This window comes from Vanrija pseudolonga, chromosome 2 (genome assembly GCF_020906515.1).
Source record: "Vanrija pseudolonga chromosome 2, complete sequence".
NCBI classification, from domain to species: Eukaryota; Fungi; Basidiomycota; class Tremellomycetes; order Trichosporonales; family Trichosporonaceae; genus Vanrija; species Vanrija pseudolonga.
Genome location: NC_085850.1, coordinates 4,515,974 through 4,535,000, shown reverse-complemented (window position 1 = coordinate 4,535,000; position 19,027 = coordinate 4,515,974). Strand labels below are relative to the sequence as shown.

General features: G+C 58.1%; 7 protein-coding genes across 8 annotated transcripts in view; 4 read left to right on the top strand and 3 right to left on the bottom strand.

Annotated features, from left to right (window-relative positions):
• LOC62_02G003513 (uncharacterized protein) overlaps positions 1–802 on the top strand; it is a gene marked incomplete at both ends in the record, with an annotated part of 877 nt that extends 75 nt beyond the window's left edge. Inside the window, 3 exons of the mRNA XM_062770046.1 lie at positions 1–96; positions 137–475; positions 515–802. The exon at positions 1–96 is cut by the window's left edge and continues 75 nt beyond it. Coding sequence (XP_062626030.1) covers positions 1–96; positions 137–475; positions 515–802 — 723 coding nt within the window. The remainder of the gene's footprint in view (positions 97–136; positions 476–514) is intronic.
• A 1,506-nt stretch (positions 803–2,308) lies between these two features.
• On the top strand, positions 2,309–5,529 carry SPCC417.10_7 (putative transporter; the record flags this gene model as incomplete). 2 transcript variants are annotated; one of them, XM_062770045.1, is made up of 12 exons in its annotated part: positions 2,309–2,609; positions 2,645–2,775; positions 2,821–2,923; positions 2,965–3,021; positions 3,070–3,110; positions 3,167–3,562; positions 3,596–3,686; positions 3,724–3,890; positions 3,952–4,051; positions 4,109–4,239; positions 4,310–5,359; positions 5,410–5,529. In XM_062770045.1, 11 exons carry the CDS (start codon positions 2,309–2,311, stop codon positions 4,334–4,336), a joined length of 1,545 nt encoding a protein of 514 aa, XP_062626028.1. In that variant the 3' UTR covers positions 4,337–5,359; positions 5,410–5,529. The 2 variants fall into 2 exon arrangements, with proteins under 2 accessions (XP_062626028.1, XP_062626029.1); XM_062770044.1 differs by having other exon boundaries at positions 4,109–4,266.
• Positions 4,572–5,485, bottom strand: YKL107W (putative oxidoreductase; the record flags this gene model as incomplete). Its single annotated transcript, XM_062770043.1, has 2 exons — positions 4,572–5,359; positions 5,410–5,485. The coding sequence occupies 2 exons, from the start codon at positions 5,483–5,485 to the stop codon at positions 4,572–4,574; spliced, it is 864 nt and encodes a 287-aa protein (XP_062626027.1).
• Positions 5,530–11,550: 6,021 nt separating the features above from the next.
• Positions 11,551–12,362, top strand: Y212_1 (putative 21 protein; the record flags this gene model as incomplete). Its single annotated transcript, XM_062770042.1, has 2 exons — positions 11,551–12,110; positions 12,149–12,362. The coding sequence occupies 2 exons, from the start codon at positions 11,551–11,553 to the stop codon at positions 12,360–12,362; spliced, it is 774 nt and encodes a 257-aa protein (XP_062626026.1).
• A 1,264-nt stretch (positions 12,363–13,626) lies between these two features.
• FUM15_1 (Cytochrome P450 monooxygenase FUM15) lies at positions 13,627–15,913 on the top strand. The gene is made up of 4 exons (XM_062770041.1): positions 13,627–14,701; positions 14,742–14,801; positions 14,842–15,143; positions 15,191–15,913. Exons 1-4 carry the CDS (start codon positions 13,811–13,813, stop codon positions 15,726–15,728), a joined length of 1,791 nt encoding a protein of 596 aa, XP_062626025.1. The 5' UTR covers positions 13,627–13,810; the 3' UTR covers positions 15,729–15,913.
• Positions 15,914–16,067: 154 nt separating this feature from the next.
• LOC62_02G003508 (uncharacterized protein) lies at positions 16,068–16,574 on the bottom strand (the record flags this gene model as incomplete). Its single annotated transcript, XM_062770040.1, has 1 exon — positions 16,068–16,574. One exon carries the CDS (start codon positions 16,572–16,574, stop codon positions 16,068–16,070), a length of 507 nt encoding a protein of 168 aa, XP_062626024.1.
• Positions 16,575–16,964: 390 nt separating this feature from the next.
• Positions 16,965–18,881, bottom strand: mirB (Siderophore iron transporter mirB; the record flags this gene model as incomplete). The annotated part of the gene is made up of 3 exons (XM_062770039.1): positions 18,587–18,881; positions 17,936–18,546; positions 16,965–17,896 (listed from the first exon to the last, which is right to left on the bottom strand). Exons 1-3 carry the CDS (start codon positions 18,781–18,783, stop codon positions 16,965–16,967), a joined length of 1,740 nt encoding a protein of 579 aa, XP_062626023.1. The 5' UTR covers positions 18,784–18,881.
• Between the last annotated feature and the right edge of the window lie 146 nt (positions 18,882–19,027).

Sequence of the window (19,027 nt, the reverse complement as noted above, 5' to 3'; positions counted from 1 at the left end):
ACCCAAGTCGGCCCACCCTCCTTCTTGGGATGCTACGCGGCCGCCACGCCCCAGTCGACGGTCCAGCCCGGGACATTTACCTTCCTTGGCTGCTCGGTAAGCAATACTCGTAGACACAAGCACTCACAGCCTATAGTCGCAATGCAAGACCCAGAGCAACCGATACTTCTTTTGGAACCCCGACACCCAGGGATGTGCTTGTGCTCTCACGGCCTGGTCGAGCCCAAGTTCCTTGCTCACGGGCTCGGTCACGGCGGGGTGCACCGCCACCAACCAGTCTCCTCCTGGTTGTCAGTCGTGCCCGTTCAACACATGGCAATACTGGGACAGCGAGACCTCCTTCGTGACGGGCGTCACGACGTGCTACAACCAGCCGAACATCAACATCGCCTTGGGTTCGTACAACGTCATCAGCAACCCAGGCCAGTGCTATGTGCAATGTGCCACCTCAACGTACGCCTACGTTTACGCAAACGTGAGTGTTTGAAATACTGGCGCGCGCTGAACTGCGCAGATCGTCTTCAACCAGTGGAACTGTTTTTGTTCCGACACCAACTTGATTAACAACGGCGCCCCCGGTGTCGGATGTCAGCAGGGCAGCGTGTTTGTGAGTCTTCACAGTTTGACAACGTTGACCTTCTCCAAGGTGTTTGCGCACTCGCTCCAATCAAGAGCGTCTGGGTTGTCTAGGAGGAGGCGCGCCACCCTCTCGCCTAATGCCTACTGCCCCGGCGCCCTGTCCGCCTGCAAAGTCTCAGGATCGGAGGGCTATGAGGTGAGCATTATGTATCAGCACAACTAACCGCAGTGCGTCGACACTCGCTCGGAACTGGAGTCGTGTGGCGGTTGCGTAAACGGCTACTATGACAACTCGACGCTGCCTTCCGGATTGAAGTGGGTGGCTTGATAACAAGTTCAAACAGCTAATTTGCGCAGCTGTGACGCCCTCTCCACACGTACTCAGCAGTACACTTGTGTGAATGGCCAGTGCCAGCCGTACTAATCATTGCCCGTTGACCTTTGAGGAGTGCAACTACCCGGACTCGGACATTGGGTGGCTGTTAATTTTCGACGTCTTTATTTTTGTGGCCTATCGGACCATTTTTACCTGATACGCTCGTTGGTGGTGACAGGCCGTAGTGCCCATAGACATTTCTTCAATGACTTTCGTGACAGTGACAGTGTCTAGCTCTCAGTTGTTTGATTGCAAGACGTTCGGCATGACGGCGTGGGTTGGGACTAGTGTGTATCGGCATAGGGCCGCGTCAACAAGTCGGCACGAGAGAAGGTCAACTTGTGGTCGTATGGACGGTGGGGTCCAGGAGACACTTGACGAGCTTAGCCAGTGTCAATGCCTCCCTTTCTCATGGTAGTCGATATGGAGTGAGGTGCCGGAACCCCTAAGCAATGGCGGAGATCAGGACAAAGGTGCGTCGCAGCCGGCGTTCCGGCATGCAAGCTCGGTCCGACACTTCCACACCCAAGCGACCGGTGTCAATCACCACTCAAGATCCCCAGCATATACCTCGGCGGCGCCCAATGCCGATCGTTCGGCAGTGCTACTTGCTCGCCGACAGCTCGTACGCGGAGATACCGTCTGTCTCGTATAACCGCCGACACGACCGCGACCTGTGCTCTCTTCACTCGGACCGATGCCCCTCTCTGGACCCTGACGCGGCTTTGCGCACTGTTGATGACCGGCAAACAAGTGCTGGTACCCATCAGCGATGGGTGCGTGACGCATCGGGCCACGCGATCCACTCGAACGTGTCTGGACAGTGCAGACAGGAAACAACTGGGATGTACCTGCCCAACAAGGCACCGGCGCGCTGCCCACCGAATTGACGAGCTCGGTGGGCTGCTGCGCACTTGGTTTGGGGGAACAAGCACTTGCCCGCCGTCACACCGTTTCGGCCCGACCGCGCTCTTGACCGCGGCCCGCCGTGCCGTGGAGGAATAGCTGATATATGGAGAATGCAAGGAAGTGTCCGATGCGGATGGATGGATGTTAGATGTGCACATGACCTCCCATCAACACCATATCCTCCAGCAATCACCGAGCTCATGCCTGCAACCGGCATTTTACCCCGGGCCGGGGACCCGCTCGCCAGATGACGACAACCCCACGCGGGCACCTATATGTACACTCGGCATTTGGTATGCTTGGCAGCCGGTGGAGGATGTTGCCAGGAGATACAAAGACTCACCACCTCGCCGGATGTTTACCTCGCTGTCAACGATAACTTCTACTTAACATGTGGGCCCCGTGGGCACTTGAACCCTGCTTCTCCAGACAGTACAACCTCCGATGGCGCCAATCATCCAACACGACGCCGACCTCAAGCGGGACATCTCCCACGTGAGCGACATCAAAGGCGGCGGCTCCGGTGATGTCGAGTCTGTCCATGCCGATGTTGCAGACAACGCTGCTGCCGGATATGTGGACCCGACCCTCGTCATCTCCGAAGAGGAGAACACGCGCCTCCGCCGCCGCGTTCACCGCCGCATCCTCCCGCTCCTCACTCTTGCCTACCTGTGCCAGGCCCTCGACAAGGGCACGACGGCCACCTCCAGCATCATGGGCTGGCTCCAAGACATCAACGCCAAGGGTGCGTGCCATGACCCCGCTTCTTCTGACATCCAGGTCAGGACTATGCACTTACCTCGACATTCATGTGGATTGGGATCATCGTCGGCGAGCCTCTTGCAAACCAGGCTGTGCGACGTCTTCCGGTTGCCAAGGTCCTCGGTGTCGGCATTGTCATCTGGTCGGTGGTACGTCGTGTGGTTCTGCTGTGTGCTGTGACTCACCCTTCACAGCTTCTTATTGGCATCGCATTCTCCTTGTCTGTCCCTCCAGTCTTTGCGATCCGATTCCTCCTCGGCTTCTTCGAGTCGATCATTGGCCCATGCCTGCTTACTCGTGAGGGTTGACACCGTGATCCGCCGCCCTGACATTTACAGTCACGGTTCAGTGGTATCTCGCACCCGAGCAACCTCTGGTCCAAGCAGTCTGGCAGTGTGAGTGTCACGCTGGATCTCCCTCCACGTACTGACGCAATGTTCCAGGCATGGTGGGAGCCAACACAATCATCTCGGGCATTCTCGGGGTAAGTATCTGCCCGGCAAAGCGCAACCGCATCACGCCCATCTAATGCCACCTCAGTACGGATTCTATCACGTCAAGAGCCACCACGGACTCAAGGGTTGGCAGTGGATGCACATCGCCATCGCCATCGTATCCTTCATCTCCGCCATCATCATCTTCATCTTCCTCCCTGATTCTCCCACACAGGCCCGATGGGCGTCGGAAGAAGAAAAGGTCAAGCTTGTGGAGCGCGTCCGAGCCAACAACCAAGGCCTCAAACAGAAAAAGTTTAAGAAGGAGCAGGTCATGGAGGCCTTTACCGACCCCTACTCGCTGTGCCTCTTCTTCCTCCCCTTCTTCCAGACCCTGGTCATCGGCGGCGTCAACAAGTTCAACAACCTGTTGCTCAACCAGGCGTTCCACTTTGATGTCCTGCAGTCACAGCTTCTGAACATTCCCCTCGGCACACTTACCGTGAGCTCTTGTCCTCACCTCTGCTGACCTCAGGTTACCGGCTACTTTGTCATCTCCTGGTTCATCCGCCGTTACAACCAAACTCTCTACACCATGATTGCGTTCACCATTCCGAACATCATTGGTATGATACCCATCAAGCCGTAATGCTGACTACCCAGCTACGATCGTCATTCTTGTCGTTCCTCCGTCGGACAAGAGCAAGGGTGGTCTTGTCGTTGCTCTCTACATGCTTCAGATCTTCCAGGCAAACAATCCCGCCATCTTCCTCATGCTCTCTCGCAACTCGGCTGGACAGACCAAGAAGAGCGTGACGTACGCGATCACTGTGAGTTGACTCATGGCACACTTGGACAGCAGGGGAGTGAGGACACTCGCTGACGCTACAGTACATGGGCTGGGCTGGCGGAAACGCCGTCTCGCCGCAGCTGTTCCAGGCTCGGTGGGCGCCGCGCTACCTTCACAGTATGTACATTCACCTTGCCCTGTGTAAGTCGCCTTCCTGATGAGATGGACGAGAGTGAGCAGTGTCGCTTACCCTCTCAGACGGCTCATTCATCAGCCTCTGCCTTCTGACTCGGTGGCTCCTTGTGCACCGCAACAACAAGAAGATCGCAGAGCAGGGCCCGGACGGTCCGAAGAACGAGAGGGCTTTCGATGACCTCACCGATATCCAGGTGAGTGAAAACAGAGTGACGGTTGCTGTGCAGGATCATACGATGGCGAACATCTGTGCTGACTCGCCAGAATCCCGACTTCAGGTACTGCCTGTAGTGACGCTGGTCAAAGACGGGTCAGAGTGGTGGGAGCCGAGTGTGGTTAGGGAGAAGGAACATATTGTCACATTAGGAGGATGGGGACGACTTGAAAGGAAGAAACGTATGAAATGCTTGTGAATGTGCTGAACAGACGCAACCTCTTGCAGAATGGCACCGGCTTGGTCCGCCAGCGATGCGGTCCGCGGAGGTTCGCGGGACGTGGTCGTATCCCCCGCCTCAAACACTTCACCTCACTTGTAAAGCTTGAACACATCGTCCCAGATACGCTGTCGCATGGCAGGATCGTTTGTCGCTGGCGTCGGCTTCATGGGCTTGAGCTTGTTGTTGATGACCTTTGGCGCGCCGGCCTCCCCGCCCTTTGTTGCGAGCCAGACGGGCATCTCGGCGAACACATCGGGCTTGGAGCCCATAAGGAACATGCCGATGGGGTTGAAGAGTTGCATGAAGAACCGCAGTGGCTGCCCGAGTGTTGAATTCGAGAGGCAGTTGGTGTCCACAAGCCCGGGCCACACGTGATACACGGGATGCTTGGGATATCGGGTGTTGAACTCTTGCACAAAGGCATCGAGAACCACACTGTCGCGCTCGGCCACGGCAACAATGCTCGCCTTGCCCTTGTCGAAGAGTTTCTCGAGCTGGATGTCATCGACATCGAACGTCTTGGAGTGGCCACCGGGGGCGCAGACAATGACGGTAGGGCCATGCAGTGCACGGGCGTCGGCCAGGCCGCGGGTAAGGGCAAACTTGGACGCGACCTGGACCATGAATCGTCCTTCGTGCCCCTCGGTGGTCATGACGGGCTCAGTTGCCATGAATCCACCCTGTGTCTGGAAGAGGTAGTCGATTGGACCGACCGCTGTAAGGTCGTTGACGAGACCGAGGGCTCCTGTGACAAGGGATAGGTCGGCGTGAACGAATGACCAGGTAGGGGGCACGTCGGATGGAGCCTTGCGGCCAACGATGACGACATTGCCGCCCGCCGCAGACAGGCGACGCGCAATGGCGAGCCCAATGCCTTCTGGGGACGCATGAGCGTCTAATTGGCTGTGATACCGAGCTTTGACTCACGAGTCCCACCCACGACGACGCAGCGCTTGCCCGAGAGGTCGAGGTCCGAGTTTGCAGCCTTGATCGTGCCGGACATGGTGGATGAGGTGGGGTGTGTAGTTGTCAAGGCACAGATGTCACGATACGTTGCGCTGTGTCTTACAGAGCTGTGCACGCTCCCCTTCTATGCACGTCATTTGTATTACATTGTTATTGCCATTATTGTTATCGTCGTCGACAACTTTGCCATCGGTCATCGGCCACATATGTCTGGGCTGCCTCGGATCCGAACGGGAAGCGACATGCCACATGGTAATCAGCAAGCATTCCTCGCCGTGACGATGGTGACCTCGAGGGCACCCTGGCCATGCCTACACGGCGCGCTGGGTATAGCTGCGTACGCGTCATGGTTGCGGTGGATAGTTGCGGTGGATACGTGGCTGCCCGGTTCCGGTTTCAAGCAAGTGCGAAATAGCACGTCCATGAACGGCGAATAGACCGCGGGTCAGCCGCGGCGAGGCGCTCGGCTTGCTCAGGTGCACCTCGGCTCTCCAACCGTTCCGACGAATGCAGACGAAAGCCGTCAGTTGCGCATCGGTTAGCTCCTCTGGACATGGAGAGAGAGTCTCAAGAGTTGGATTCTCGGCACCGAAGAACAACGTTGGCATGGCGGGGACGAGCGTCGCCATGTCGTTCTATCCGCCCTTCATTGCACTGTTGCCCCAGCGCTGTGTGGTCGTGCCCGTCACGAGGTGACGCCGAATCACTCCACCGGAGAAGATAGCACTCAAGCCAACCATCCAAAGCGAGCCACACACGATAGTGATTCTCGGTCGGCGCCAATTCGGCCAGGACGGTTCCAAGCCCCTCCCTGTTTGGCGTCAGCCGCCCTGCGACCGCCACCGCCGGACCAAAGACACCCGATGGAGTCCCTGGAGACTCACCATTGTTCTCTTGGCATTCAATGGTCGGCGCTCGAGCGGCTAAGGCCGCTGTAGCTACCTCCTTGGCGTCCGAGTCGGCGACGCTCAACCTGGCGAAGGGCACATACATACCTCGCGTACCTGCGCCCCACAACTCCACACACGTGAGGCATGGGAGTCAGGGAGTCATTCTTGCGTCAATTCGCAGAATTTTCCCCACACGCTACAGGAAGTAGAACCTTGTTCCGACGAGCTCCGGTCGGTAGTTGCAGAAGGGCAGCTGCCGGGCAGGTGTGAACTGTAGTCTGAACAGTGACGTCCTGTGGTGGTCATTTCAATCTTCTTCCGAGTGGAGAGCAGCGACACAGCGACATTCTGGCACGCCGCCAATATGACCTCCATTCCCCCTCAAGTTCTTGCATTTGATGTACAGACTACTGCAGGGGCCCGGGTCATCGTGTATACAAACGTTAGGCGAGCGGAAGAGAAGCGGTTCACACCGACTGGCCTATGTCGGCCTGAACGGTGATCCAAGCCCGGCACTCGGGCTCGGAGGGGGAGAGCGGTTTGGGAGCCTTGTCATTCTGGCCAGACGGATCGACGCTTGAAGAACGGTAGGAGAGGGGTGAACAACTGGCCGAGAAGAGGCCGGTTCAGAACGTTGCCCGGGCCGAAGCAATGGTGCCGAGATACGGGTAGGTGACGGCGAGGCTGGAGTCGGGAAGTAGCTTGTACCATCTTCCAGCTCTCTCACAACCGGGCGCTGCGGTCGGCGTGGAGGAGTGGGAAGCTGCCAGCGCTTGGGAGTGGAGGGGTTTGGGCACACAAGCCACCGAGCCGGCGCTGTCTTGTTCTTCTTCGGCGTCTTGGGCACGTCCCACGTAGGAGGGGATGATAACCTTGAGTTTCTTGTCGGCGTTCGTGGTGCCGCCATGAGGCGTGGGTCTACCGCACAACCGTGGCTAGGTGGTGGCGGGGTTGAGGACGTGCACAAGTACGAGTCCATATTGTGGGTGGGTGGTATGGCGAGGGCGTGAGATGTCGTGAGGAGGGGAGTGGGCGAATACAGCAGCAGCGGCTTGATATCCACTAAAGTGGTCCGGAGGCACCTGCTTCGCGGTCCTTGGTCCTTGTGACCACGAAGAGCCACCGACAGGAAACTGGCTGAAGGACAATAGATGTTCGCTCCAGGTGCGCCCGAGGTCAGGCACGCGCCTCGGACAGTGCATCACACGGGGCGGGGTTTAGCATGTATAGCTTGAGCACGTCAGAAGACGGGGTTGGAAGTGGTGGGAGTGGCGCGATGAGTTTTGCCGGCCGGACAGGGCCTGACCAACCGCGGAATGGCGTTAGGGCGCTCATTCTCACCGTCCAGGAGTTCATAAACGCCACTTGGCTGAGTCGGTTGACCCAGAAGACATTCAATTGAAGGGATTTTCACCTTACCTTTGACACCCTGGTGATGCACGGTCGGATGCAGAGCGTACTTGCAAGACCAGCGCCACCACCCGAGCCATCAGCCTCGCTGTGCAGCGCCAAGAAACCTCGAGGCGCCGCTACTGCATCCCTATTGCAACGATAAGTGGGTCTGGCAGACTCCCATGATGTTCTCTCCGGCCGACCCGTTCACTCTGTGAATGGTTATGGGGGGAGCAGGTAGCGCAGAACAATGGTAGTCGCACGGGGCCCATATCAAATGTGACTCGGTCGTCGCGACCAATTGCGGAGAGAAGCGTGTAGCAGTAAGCGGACAATACTGGATGAATACGACGCGTGTATATGCATAATCATTAAGTAGTCGTTACGTTACTGATACCAAGTATGTTCCCAGCCCCTCGGCGCGTGACCGCGATCACAGTGAGTCCGTCCTTCGTCTCTTCCGGGTGGATGGTTCAAGCACCTCCTCCATCATCCCCTCGGGAGCCTCGGCATGCAAAGGCTCGCCGATCCACTGAGGCGCCAAAGCCAGTTGGTCGTGGCCTGCATAATCGTCTTCAAATAGCAGTGGCTCAGAGTCGTTGTTCAGCCAGTGCGTCATCATGAACTCGAATAGTTCGAAACCGGGCTCGTCGTCATCGAATGGGCCGTCCTCCGGTATCACGTCGACAAGATCGTCAGAGCAGCGTGCAAAGTCATCGGTGTCGCATTGAGGTTGTTGGACCCAGCGCTCGCTGCCGCTGGGGTTGGCGTGGAAGACGCCTTGGCACTCGACACAAAGGCACGGCAGTACGCTGTATTCGACAGCTTGGTTGCCAGCATCATCAGGTGCGGCGCGGTACGGTGGATAGAAACCGGCGTCCAAGTGCCATTCCCCTGGGTTGTTTACGTTGGGGGGAGTTTGGCGGTCACCATGCCAGAGAGATGGGATAACCCGATCCAGAGGTGGTGATTGGGCGACGTGGTAGACCGGGGGAGGTGCGGCTTCCCTAGTAATGGCGTTAGACCGACTCTGAAGGTGGACAACACCGAGGCCAGACCAACATACCAAGACAGTCCCGTAGGGCTGTACAGTTGCCTATTGGGAAACCATGAGCCGTCGAATGACTCTTGGGGATGGGGTGGAAACGAGGTCCAAGCTGGGTAACACGACATGCCATGCGGGCCTCCTGGGTACCAGTCCAGCTGTTGGTCTGTCGGGGTGGTCTGATCATCGTGTGCGTCGATATGGTTGTTGGGCGTGTAGGCCTTCTTCACGATCTTGCGGACCATGGTGGAAGCTTCCAAGTTGAGGGGAGCAACCTGTCCGAGAGCGAAATGTGCAGCTGATATTGACAGTCAGCAGCATTGGATTTCCGCCGTACAGTACCCAGTATCGGATGCTTTCTGTAGCAACATCAGCCCCGTCCGTCTCCTGACTCCTCAGGTGGTTGCTCAGTCCCTTCAGACGCCCTCGGTGTTCGGCGGAGGGTGTTCGCTGTGCCTGCCATCCAGGTCGCCCCCATCATCCAGTAACCCGCTATCCGAATTCTCGCTCTGAGGTACATACTCGAAGTCGCTGCAGGCCCGCATCCTCCACTGCGGCCGAGAATGACATTCGCCCACAGTGCCACATCTCTGGGTCTTCTCGAGGCACAAAATGAGGCTGCCTTCAATCTGGCCAAGTTAAGGCAGAGCAGCCAGGCGTCCCCTTTCGTGGCGCACAGCATGGGCAATCGCTGGTAGCGAGTGGGCGGCATGTCCCCAGACTAGGTACCGGTCCTGGCAATGTGTATGCGCTTGCAACAGCAACCCAAAGTCCTCGCAAACCTGTCGCCTGCCCCGATAGCGACGAGGTGTTTCAGTGGAGTAAGGAAAACATAGAAAGCCGGGCCGCTCACGGAGAAGTCTGTCGTTGGTGATCTACTATTCAATGGTGGGGCAAACTCGCCCTGTCACCCCGTCTCCGGAATTGTTGCCGCAGTTGGAGGGGTGGTGGCGTTGCCTTGACATGCTGAGTCCCTGATTCCAACTCTTGTCCCTGGCTATCCAGAAGAGGGAATACCTCGGTAGATCAGAGTCCGAACACCAGCTAGAGTTCCAGGGATGCGGGGGGAAGCTTGGTTCCTGTTCGGTCCAGCGCAAACGTCCCGCCAGGACAAAAACTCGATTCGCGTGTCACGGGGCTATCACAAATGATGCGCAAGGCTGGTGTGCACTGTGATCAGTGCACTCGCCGTACAATCACTACCGTGAGTCTCGGCTTGCTCAAACCTGTTGGCTGCTTGACGCCAGTCTAAGGAGCATCCAGGTGTCGGGGACACACTATGCGGTGCGCCATACGCAGCCACCCTGGTTTGGTCTGTCCTGACCTGACATCTGCGGGCATCATTCCGGGCTACCTGGAGATGCAGATCGACATCCACTGTGGGACGTCCGTGGGGCACAGATACGCATTTCCAGTCACTGTCGACAGTCGTTGGATGTATGGCCTTCATCTGCAGACTGGCCAAATGCCCAGCCTCCGAGCCTCATCCTGAAGCGCGAGTCGGCCGTTTCTTCCAACACGAGCGATCGTCGCCCGCCCGCACCACCAACCATCGATGTACAAGAGCACACGAGTTCACGAGGTTGTCCCACCAGCACATAGACCCTTGTCTCAAGAGAGGACCAAGGTGCCCATGGACCTGAAACGGGCGTCAGCCTTGGGCCAGTATGTCGCGCCGTCGCCGTGTTGGCGGTGCCGCGGCAAGTTGCCCAAGCTGGTCATGGTGGAATTGACCGAGGCTTGAGATGGGGTTGTGCATGGCCGTCCCAACCTGTGGTAGGAGTCTAGTGGTGACTTCACTAGGCGTTTCGGGGGGGGGGGGGGGGGGCTGGTGGTGGCTGCGGCGACTGACAGCCCTATTCACCTGCTCAGACAGTTGCGGGTTCGTCTCTGGTGCAGCCCTCAGTGGGGCAACAACGGCACCCGGAAGCCACATGGCTGTTGTTGCGGACGGCGCGGACGGCGCGGACGGCGCGGACGGCGCGGACGGCGCGGACGGCGTCTGGCGTCATCCACTTGAATCAGTTTGAAATGCCGGGCCTGTCGGGGGACAAGAGGGTTAGGAAGTGGTCGACCTTGGCCATTAGGATGGTCCTGAGGTGTGAGAATGAGCGATGAACGACGAGTGGCCCAAACAACAATCCGACGACGTCGGGGGCGAGAGCGGAAAGTGAACGGGGCTGGCCACATGCCAAAACCATGGCTGCCACATGGGAGTCGGACCTGTTACAGGTTGCATGACTGCAGGTACGCAACGTGTCCAATGTGAGATTGCTGAGGCCATCGAGTGTTTACCGTTTCCCAGCCCTCTTAACAATAGGGCTTCTCGCCGTGCCCCTTGGCAGCGTCTTGTAAACCCAATGTCGTATCGCTGGCATCTGACGCGCCGACTCTGGTCTGCAGTGGTGAAGTCGGTCCTGCTGATGGAGCGTTGCGGAGGGATCGGAATCGCTCGACCGAAGCGACCCAAGCTGAGCACTACTGCTTTCACATCAACAAGAGCAATACCTCGCGGTACCAGTACCCGTGGTATGTGCTATTCGAGGCCGCTGCGAGCACTTAAGCGAGGACGTTGATTGTCCATCGGCAACTTGGCAGATCGATGGTGTCAGCCGGCGTGATAAGGCGGAAGACGGAGACAGCCGACTTTGATCGCAGGTTGTGCAAGGTGATGTGATGGCGGCATCGGTGCCGGCGACGGACCGACAAAGACTCAAAAGGACGAAGAGCCTGGTGGTGGCTCGCTACCCCCATCTCTTGATCGACCTCGACACTATGACTCAGCCATCTAGCGCTGACGCTCCCGCTACCGCGCCCGCCGCGCCGTTCGACCCCACTTACGGCGGCAAGGTCAACCCTCTGGCTGCCTCTTACAATGCCAACTTCTTCGACTATGGAGCGCCTCTCCTGAGCTACGACGTGGAGTCGCTTGAGCCTCTCCCCGAGGTGCGCCAGCCCCGGGCCAACGGCCGGGGCCCTTGGGTCAACCCTCCCCGCCCCGATGGCCAGCTGTCGCCGTACTATGGCAAGCTGTTCAACGAGCACTACGACCACCCGCGTGTATCACCCAACTGGGACATTCACATCTACCACAAGCCCAACAATAACGGGGAGCGCGAGTATGCCAAGAAGGTTCACTCGGCTCTCCGCCGCGAGTTCCCCGAGATCGGCACCTACACCTTCTACGAGGTCGCCATTGGCCCGCACGTGAGTCGACCACGAGACCGTGACGCTGCTAACAGAGAGCCAATCCCCATGTTCCTCGTTGAGATCTACACCACCGAGCAGCTCGGAGCCGTCTTCTCGTACCTCGTACAGAACCGTGGTCCCTTGTCGTGAGTTCCTAGTTCCAGGACAGGCCTGACGCGCGTAGGATTTTGATCCACCCCCACACCGGTGACCAAGTGGCCGACCATTCGACTCACGCGACCTGGCTGGGCAACAAGGTCGACCTGGACCTAGACGGTCTGCGCCTCAGTGACGCCAAGTGGCGCGCGACGGAGGAGGGCCAGGAATGGTCCAAGGTGGAGCAGGAGCGTGCGGCCAGCAAGGCTGCCGCGCAGGCCAAGTCGCAGGAGAAGGCTTGAGGAGCGTGAGGCTTTCGAGTAGATGCAGGTAGAATGGATCGTCCTGCATGGGGTTACATGTGCCCGGGGCCTAGCCTGGCTACAACTCTTCGCGCTTCGAGTCTGCTTCAGCAGGGGTAGGATCAGCCTTCGGCCCCCCGGTCGCCTTGACTCGCTTGAACAGCGGCATCCATGGTATCCGTTCATGTTCGCATTGGCAACGCTCAGCCTCTGGGACTCCAGCGAGAGCCTGATGCGTGAGCATGGGATCAAGCAGCAGGAACCTCAGTGGTCGCTCACCTGTTCGACGTGGTTTCCTGGCGGGAGTCAGAAAGACCAAGACCATTGCGCTGGGACCCACCGCAACCCCACCACGTTGGCTTGCCATCGTTGGGGCAAACTGTCCGATGGCACATGATGATTGCGAGGCTAATCAACAGTGCAATGTTCAATAGCCGATGCCAAAGGGTCATTGCTGAGATGTGAGTGTGTTGTCGAGGGGTTTGAGCTACAAGGCAAGGCAACTGATGGAGGATAGGGCGAGAAGGCGGAGGGGAGGATCAGACGATGCCGAGATTGCCCCAAAACATGACGCATTTGCCTGCCAGGCGCCCGATCGACTATCTGCATGCACCCCTGTCGATGCAGATCCTCACAGCAGAAGTGCACCGAGTCTTGCCTGCGACCAAAGAAAGGCTTCGCCGATAAGTGCAGGTGGGACCTGAGTGTTAGACACTGTAGCTCACTGACGCCCAACGACTGATAGATAACCCTCTGGCACCACCGTTCGGCTCCTTTGCCCAAGGAAGCAGGATTGGAGGCTACTCCGGGCGCCGGGGATGAGTGGGACTTTCTGTTCGTCGGCTGCTGCTCGTTGGAGGCGGCGTTGGCGTGATGATGCCAGCTGGTACTGCAAACGCAGAATCCATGGAGGATACGACAGCCGGGATCCATTTGCCCTGTGACCCGACTCATACCGACGACATCAGTGATGATACATCCCGTTGTCGCTCATATGAGATGCTCGCAACGAACACGTTTCGTCCCAGGCCATTTGCTTAAGTCACCTGGCGATAACAACATCTCCTCACCTGCCCACGCATTGCGTCACACCTGATGTCGCTAAACAACGCTCGCTCCCCTCACTCCACTGTCCGATTTGGAGATTCCTAGTTTAGTCGGCCATGGGTCCCACCGTGGCCCGAAACCGGCTCCAGCCCCATTCACACTCGCCCAGGATACTAAGCCCTCTAGCACTCCCCCGCACCGAGACCGTTGTTCCAAACTAACTCGGGCTCTCGACACCACTGAGGTGATCCTCGACACCTTGGCTAGCTTCTACCGAGGACCTCGGTCCAACGTCCCTCTCCCCGTTTACAGAGCCTCTTATAAGCCGGCCAAGAAATGCACACGCGTCCATTCTTCCCAGTCGCCGCCGACTCCGACGACACCCATACAGGCCACACGCCATGTCTCCCCTCCTCAACCAGATCACCGCGCCGCTGGGCGACTCGGCGCTGTTCGGAGCCCTGCGTTCGGTGAGGGATGCTCTCCCAAACTGGACTGGGCATCCAGTCGCTGTAGCCGCCTGGTGGATCCTCGGAACAGTCACCGCTCTCGCCTTCTTCCTCTACCCGTACCAGTACCTCAGGTGCACGTTCAAAACACTCCCTGGTCCACCGCGCACCTCCGTTTTCTTTGGGAACGCGTTTGAGAGTATGGAGGGCGAACCTGGTGTCCAGCACACGGCTTGGCTGAACAAGTATGGCAAACATGTTCGCCTCCATGGGATCGGCGGTCGCTCCACGCTCCTGACCGCTGATATCACCACTATTGGTTACATCCTCCAACACAGCTACGACTTTCCCAAGCCCGCCTTCGGCAGCAACCTGCTTGGCCCCCTGCTGGGCTGGGGACTGCTGATCGCTGAGGGAGCCGACCACCGCCGCCAGCGCCGAGTCGTACAGCCCGTCTTCGGCCCTGCGCACGTCAAACTCATGATTCCCGTATTCCTCCAAAAGTCCTATGTGCTGGCCAAGATGTGGAACGACCTCATCGACTCCAAGGGCGACCCGGTCAAGGCTGGCCTCGAGGCATCTGACTTTGCGGCGCCAAACCCCGGGACAGCAGCCGACATTAAAGCCGCAGGCGATGATGGCCTCAAGATCGACACGCTCCGCTTCTTCAACCGCCTCGCCCTCGACATCCTCGGCGTCGCTGGCATGAACAGTGACTTTGATAGCCTTCGCAAGAGCAACAACAAGCTTTCCAACTCGTACAATGACATCATCGCCGCGGTGCACGCCATGACACCGATGCTCCTGCTGGAAACGTTGTTCCCCATCTTGCGCAAGCTTATCGTGAGCAATGGGCAAAGGGGACTGCCACTGACCTCTGCAGCCTACGGAGAGGAACAGGACTGTAACCAAGAACGTGGCGGTCACGAAGGAGGAGAGCAACGTGAGTGTGCAGCAAGCGAAATGGAGCCTGATGGTGTCAGAAACTCCTTCAGGCGAAGAAGAAGCGCATCCTCGGCGAAAAGCAAGGCATCCTCGCGCCCACCGATGTCGACAAGGACATCCTGTCCCTGCTTATCCGCTCCAACACATCTGCTGAAGTCCCTGATGATCAGCGATTGAACGACGACGAGGTCCTGGCGCAGGTCACAACCCTTCTCTTCGCCGGTCACGAGACTACCTCTACCGGCCTGGGTTTCCTGGTCGCGCGCCTCGCCGCGAACCCCGACGTCCAACAGAAGCTGTTTGAGGAGGTCTCCCAGTACCCAGAGGAAATGCCCGACTTGTGCGTTACGATGATGCCCTTTGACCCGGTGCTAACACACGTCGCAGCGACCAGCTCAACTCGCTTACATACCTCGACCATGTGGTTCACGAAGTGCTGCGCGTCGACAGCCCCGTCATGATGACAATTCGCGTTCCTGACAAGGACTGCATCCTTCCCGTTGGCCAACCTATCGTAGGGACCGACGGCAAGCTCATCGAAAGCATCAGCGTCAGGAAGGGCACGAACATCTACATCGAGCTCGGCTATGTCAACAACAGTCCCGAAGTGTGGGGCCCAGACGCAGCCGAGTTCAACCCGGACCGTCACGATCGCCCGCCTCTCGAGAAGGTGCCCGGCGTCTATGGCAACCTCTTGTCCTTCCTCGGAGGCGCTCGCAACTGCATTGGGTACCGGTTTGCCGTTACCGAGATGAAGGCGGCGACCTTTGTGCTGGCTCGCAACTTCAAGTTTGAGCCACTGCCCAGCAAGCCGCCAATCAAACGAGAGTGGATGGTTGTCCAGCGCCCACTCGTCGAGACAGAGACCAAGTATGGACCGCAGATGCCTCTGCTGGTTCGAAAGCGCCACGCCCACGAGCTATAGGCGAGCAGTGCCGAGAAGTCTCGTCTGCGACGCGGCTCATCGAGACTCGACAGTGGAGGTGCGCGCGTGGAAGTGTCGGTTTGTAGGACACCTCCGTACCAAGTTATCAGTTCCATAGCCCGTCTTTCTGCAGGCAGCCATCAATTTCTCGGGTCAGTGGGCAACGGCCTGCAGGGTGGGTGAGTCGACCCATTCCACAACCGGCTACGCTCGCTGGATTCAAGTTGTGCCTATTGTACATGCAGTGAAACATCGCTCGATGCAAAGTAACAATGTCGGGGTCGGCTGGCGCTTCTCAATGCGGGGAGTCGGCGCATTTCGTACGGCTCGTGTAGGTGCCTAGTCGAGGTCCTCGGCGAGCTGGGCCTCGGTCTTGGCAGGCTGCTCCGACTCCTGGAGGATGAGCTCGGCAATGTTGTCGGCCATGGCGGCGGCCTGGTCCGCCGACTTGGAAACTGGAGCCTTGCCCGACGACGAGCCCTCGGCGATCTGGGGGACCTCGCCGTCAACGTCGCCGGCGTCGGCGCCGGCAGCAGCAGCGAGAGCCTGCTGCTGCTCAACGGCACGGCCCATCTCGGCCATGAGCATGGCACCGAGGACGGGGTCCGAGTCGACAATCTTGGACATCTGCTCGATGACGTTGGGCATGTCCTCCTCCGACTTGACGGTGCGGAGGAGCTGGGCGAGCTGACGAGCCTTGACAGGGTCGACCGGGGGCATCTGGCCGTTGGCGCCGGGGGCGGCAGCGGCGGGGACAGCGGCGGCGGCGGCAGCGGCCTCGACGCGCTTGGCCTTGGCCTCGCGGGCGGCGCGTTTCCTTGCGATGGCGCGGTCGATGGGGGCCATTTTGGAGATGTTGTTGTTGCGAGAAGGGAGAGTTGATGGGTGGATTTGCTTTGAAGATGTCGGCCAAAGGTGAGTTTCGAGTGAAAAGTCAGCAGGCGAAATTGACCACGTGGTGCACGTGTGTTTCACGTGGCCGGCGCATGGCCAAGGAGACGGAAACCAGCCTCGAGTCGCACTTCATTCAGAACCATATTTCTCAACAGTATGCATGCAGACCAGTCCCAGCATGGGCATAGGAAGCCTGCTCGCAGTTGCTGAATAGCATCCAATGATGAGATTAAGCGATACAGTGTCGACAGAGGACATGGCACTGTTAACATGGTCAACGATACCGACTTCACCCCACAATGTTGCCCCCATCTCAAGAACGCATGCATTAACGATACTCGTCTAGAAGAGAACACCCTTGACCTGCTCAATATCCGAAACTTTGATGTTCTTGATGAGCAAGATAGACACCAGAGCCATGCCCATAATGGCGGTACCTGCAATGAGCATGCGGCTCTGCGCTTGAGCATACGCCAGTGAGATGGCAGTGCGAACATCGGTGCCAACGTCGTAGCTCAGCTGAACTTCGAGCGACTCGTAAATCTCCTCCCAGTCGGGTAGGGCCTCCTCAGGAAGGAGGGACTGAAGTGCGCTTGGGAGAGTGTTCGTCCAGATGGCGCCTGATACACTGTTGCCGATAGCACCACCAAAGTATCCAGAAAGACCGAGGAGAGCGAGCATACCGGCAGCATCGTTGTGGCTTCCAGCGGCGAGAACGGCTACCTGCTCGACAAGGGTGAAAGCCGATCCACCAATGGAGATGAGGACTTGGGTGAAGACGATCCAGCCAATATGGTGGCCAGGTTTGCGGAAATAGATCATGAGGCCCTCACCCAACGTGTAGATGGGCACGCTGACAAGAACCACCCACTTGAAGTAGCCGGTTCGACGAATGAGGTAGCCAACAGGCAGGAGCCAGACTGTCGCAACAACGTCGTAAATCGACGCAATGTATCCCGCCTTGCTGATAGAGAGATTGTAGACCACCTGGAGATACGACGTAAAGTACGACGCCCAGCAATAGTATGCAATCTGCCACGACACGTTGAGCATGCAAGCGCCAACGACGGTGCGGGACGACAGAAGATGGAAGGGAATGAATGGCACGGGAGAGAAGTACCTCTCCACCAGAACAAACGCTGCCAGGCAAGCGACACCAATAACGAGCATGGTGATAACCGATGCCGAGCGCCACTCGTCTTCAATCGATGTCGCGATGGAGAAGGGGAGCAAGAAGAGAACCATGCCAGCCGATACCAGGAATACTCCGAGGACTGACGGTCAGCATTCGCCATGAGCAAGGTAGCACCTACCGTCGAACTGAACAATGTAGTAGATCACCGATTGGAGAACAGTCCTGCCTGATTTCTCCTTGATCTCGGCGCCAAGTCTCACCGCCCTACGCTTTTGGACTTGGAGGAACACAAACATTGGGACGGCGACGACGGGCAGGATGATGGCGAACGCTCCGTAACCCCATCTCCAGTTGCTTTCATAGAACCGCTGGGACATGGCTGGGCCAGCGTACGCCGTGATGATCCACGGCGATGAGGTGAACGCGAATGCAAGACCTCGGTTTCGCAGGTGCGATGTGTCGGCTGTCAACACATCGACACAGAAGATGATGCCGATGAATCCGATCGAGTAGAAGACCTGGGCAGTGCAGTATGTGTAGATCTCGGTGCAAGCTGCGCTGAGAATGAGGCCAAGGGTGGCGAGGAGAGTCATGGCGAGGTAGCCATAGCTGCGGTCCCACAAGTTGAGAATCTTGGCCAAGACCATGTAGGCCACGCCGGACATGACGTTGGACACGATGGAAATGGTGGGGATGAGCGAGTGTTGCGAGAATCCAGACGTCACGTAGGCGGTGAGGTTGCCTGTGATGGAGGACTGGAACGCGTTCACCGCGTAGGTCAGCCAGAAGCTATGGTGGTTAGCTGTCAGAAGTGTGTGTCCAGGCGTACAAGGCATAGATGGTTCGCAGGGACGACTTGCTCCAGGTCTGGGTAATGGCCTCGGCAGTCTTGACACCTGTCTGGACCGCCTCCTCGTCGGCAGGAGGGGCAGACTTCTCGTCGACAGGAGAGTCTGGAGCGGTCGGGGCGGCATGGTGCGTTGCCGCAGCCGTGTCGATGAGACTAACAGACTGGTCGACCTTCATGGCGGTGGGGCTGGTGGTGATATCAAGCACGACATGCGCCTTTTGAAGTGCTGAGAGTCTAAAATTGTGTAGACAAAGGTGACCTTGTTGCCGCTGAATCGGCCGACTATCTCATATCAGATTAGAACAACGACGCACATTGTTGTTGTTTTCGGCAGCGACGTCGTCTTGACCATTGACTGCAAAGATTTTGGCGCGCGGCGCGGCTAATCTCGCAGTCGGTCTCTTGGCCATATCGGGCGAT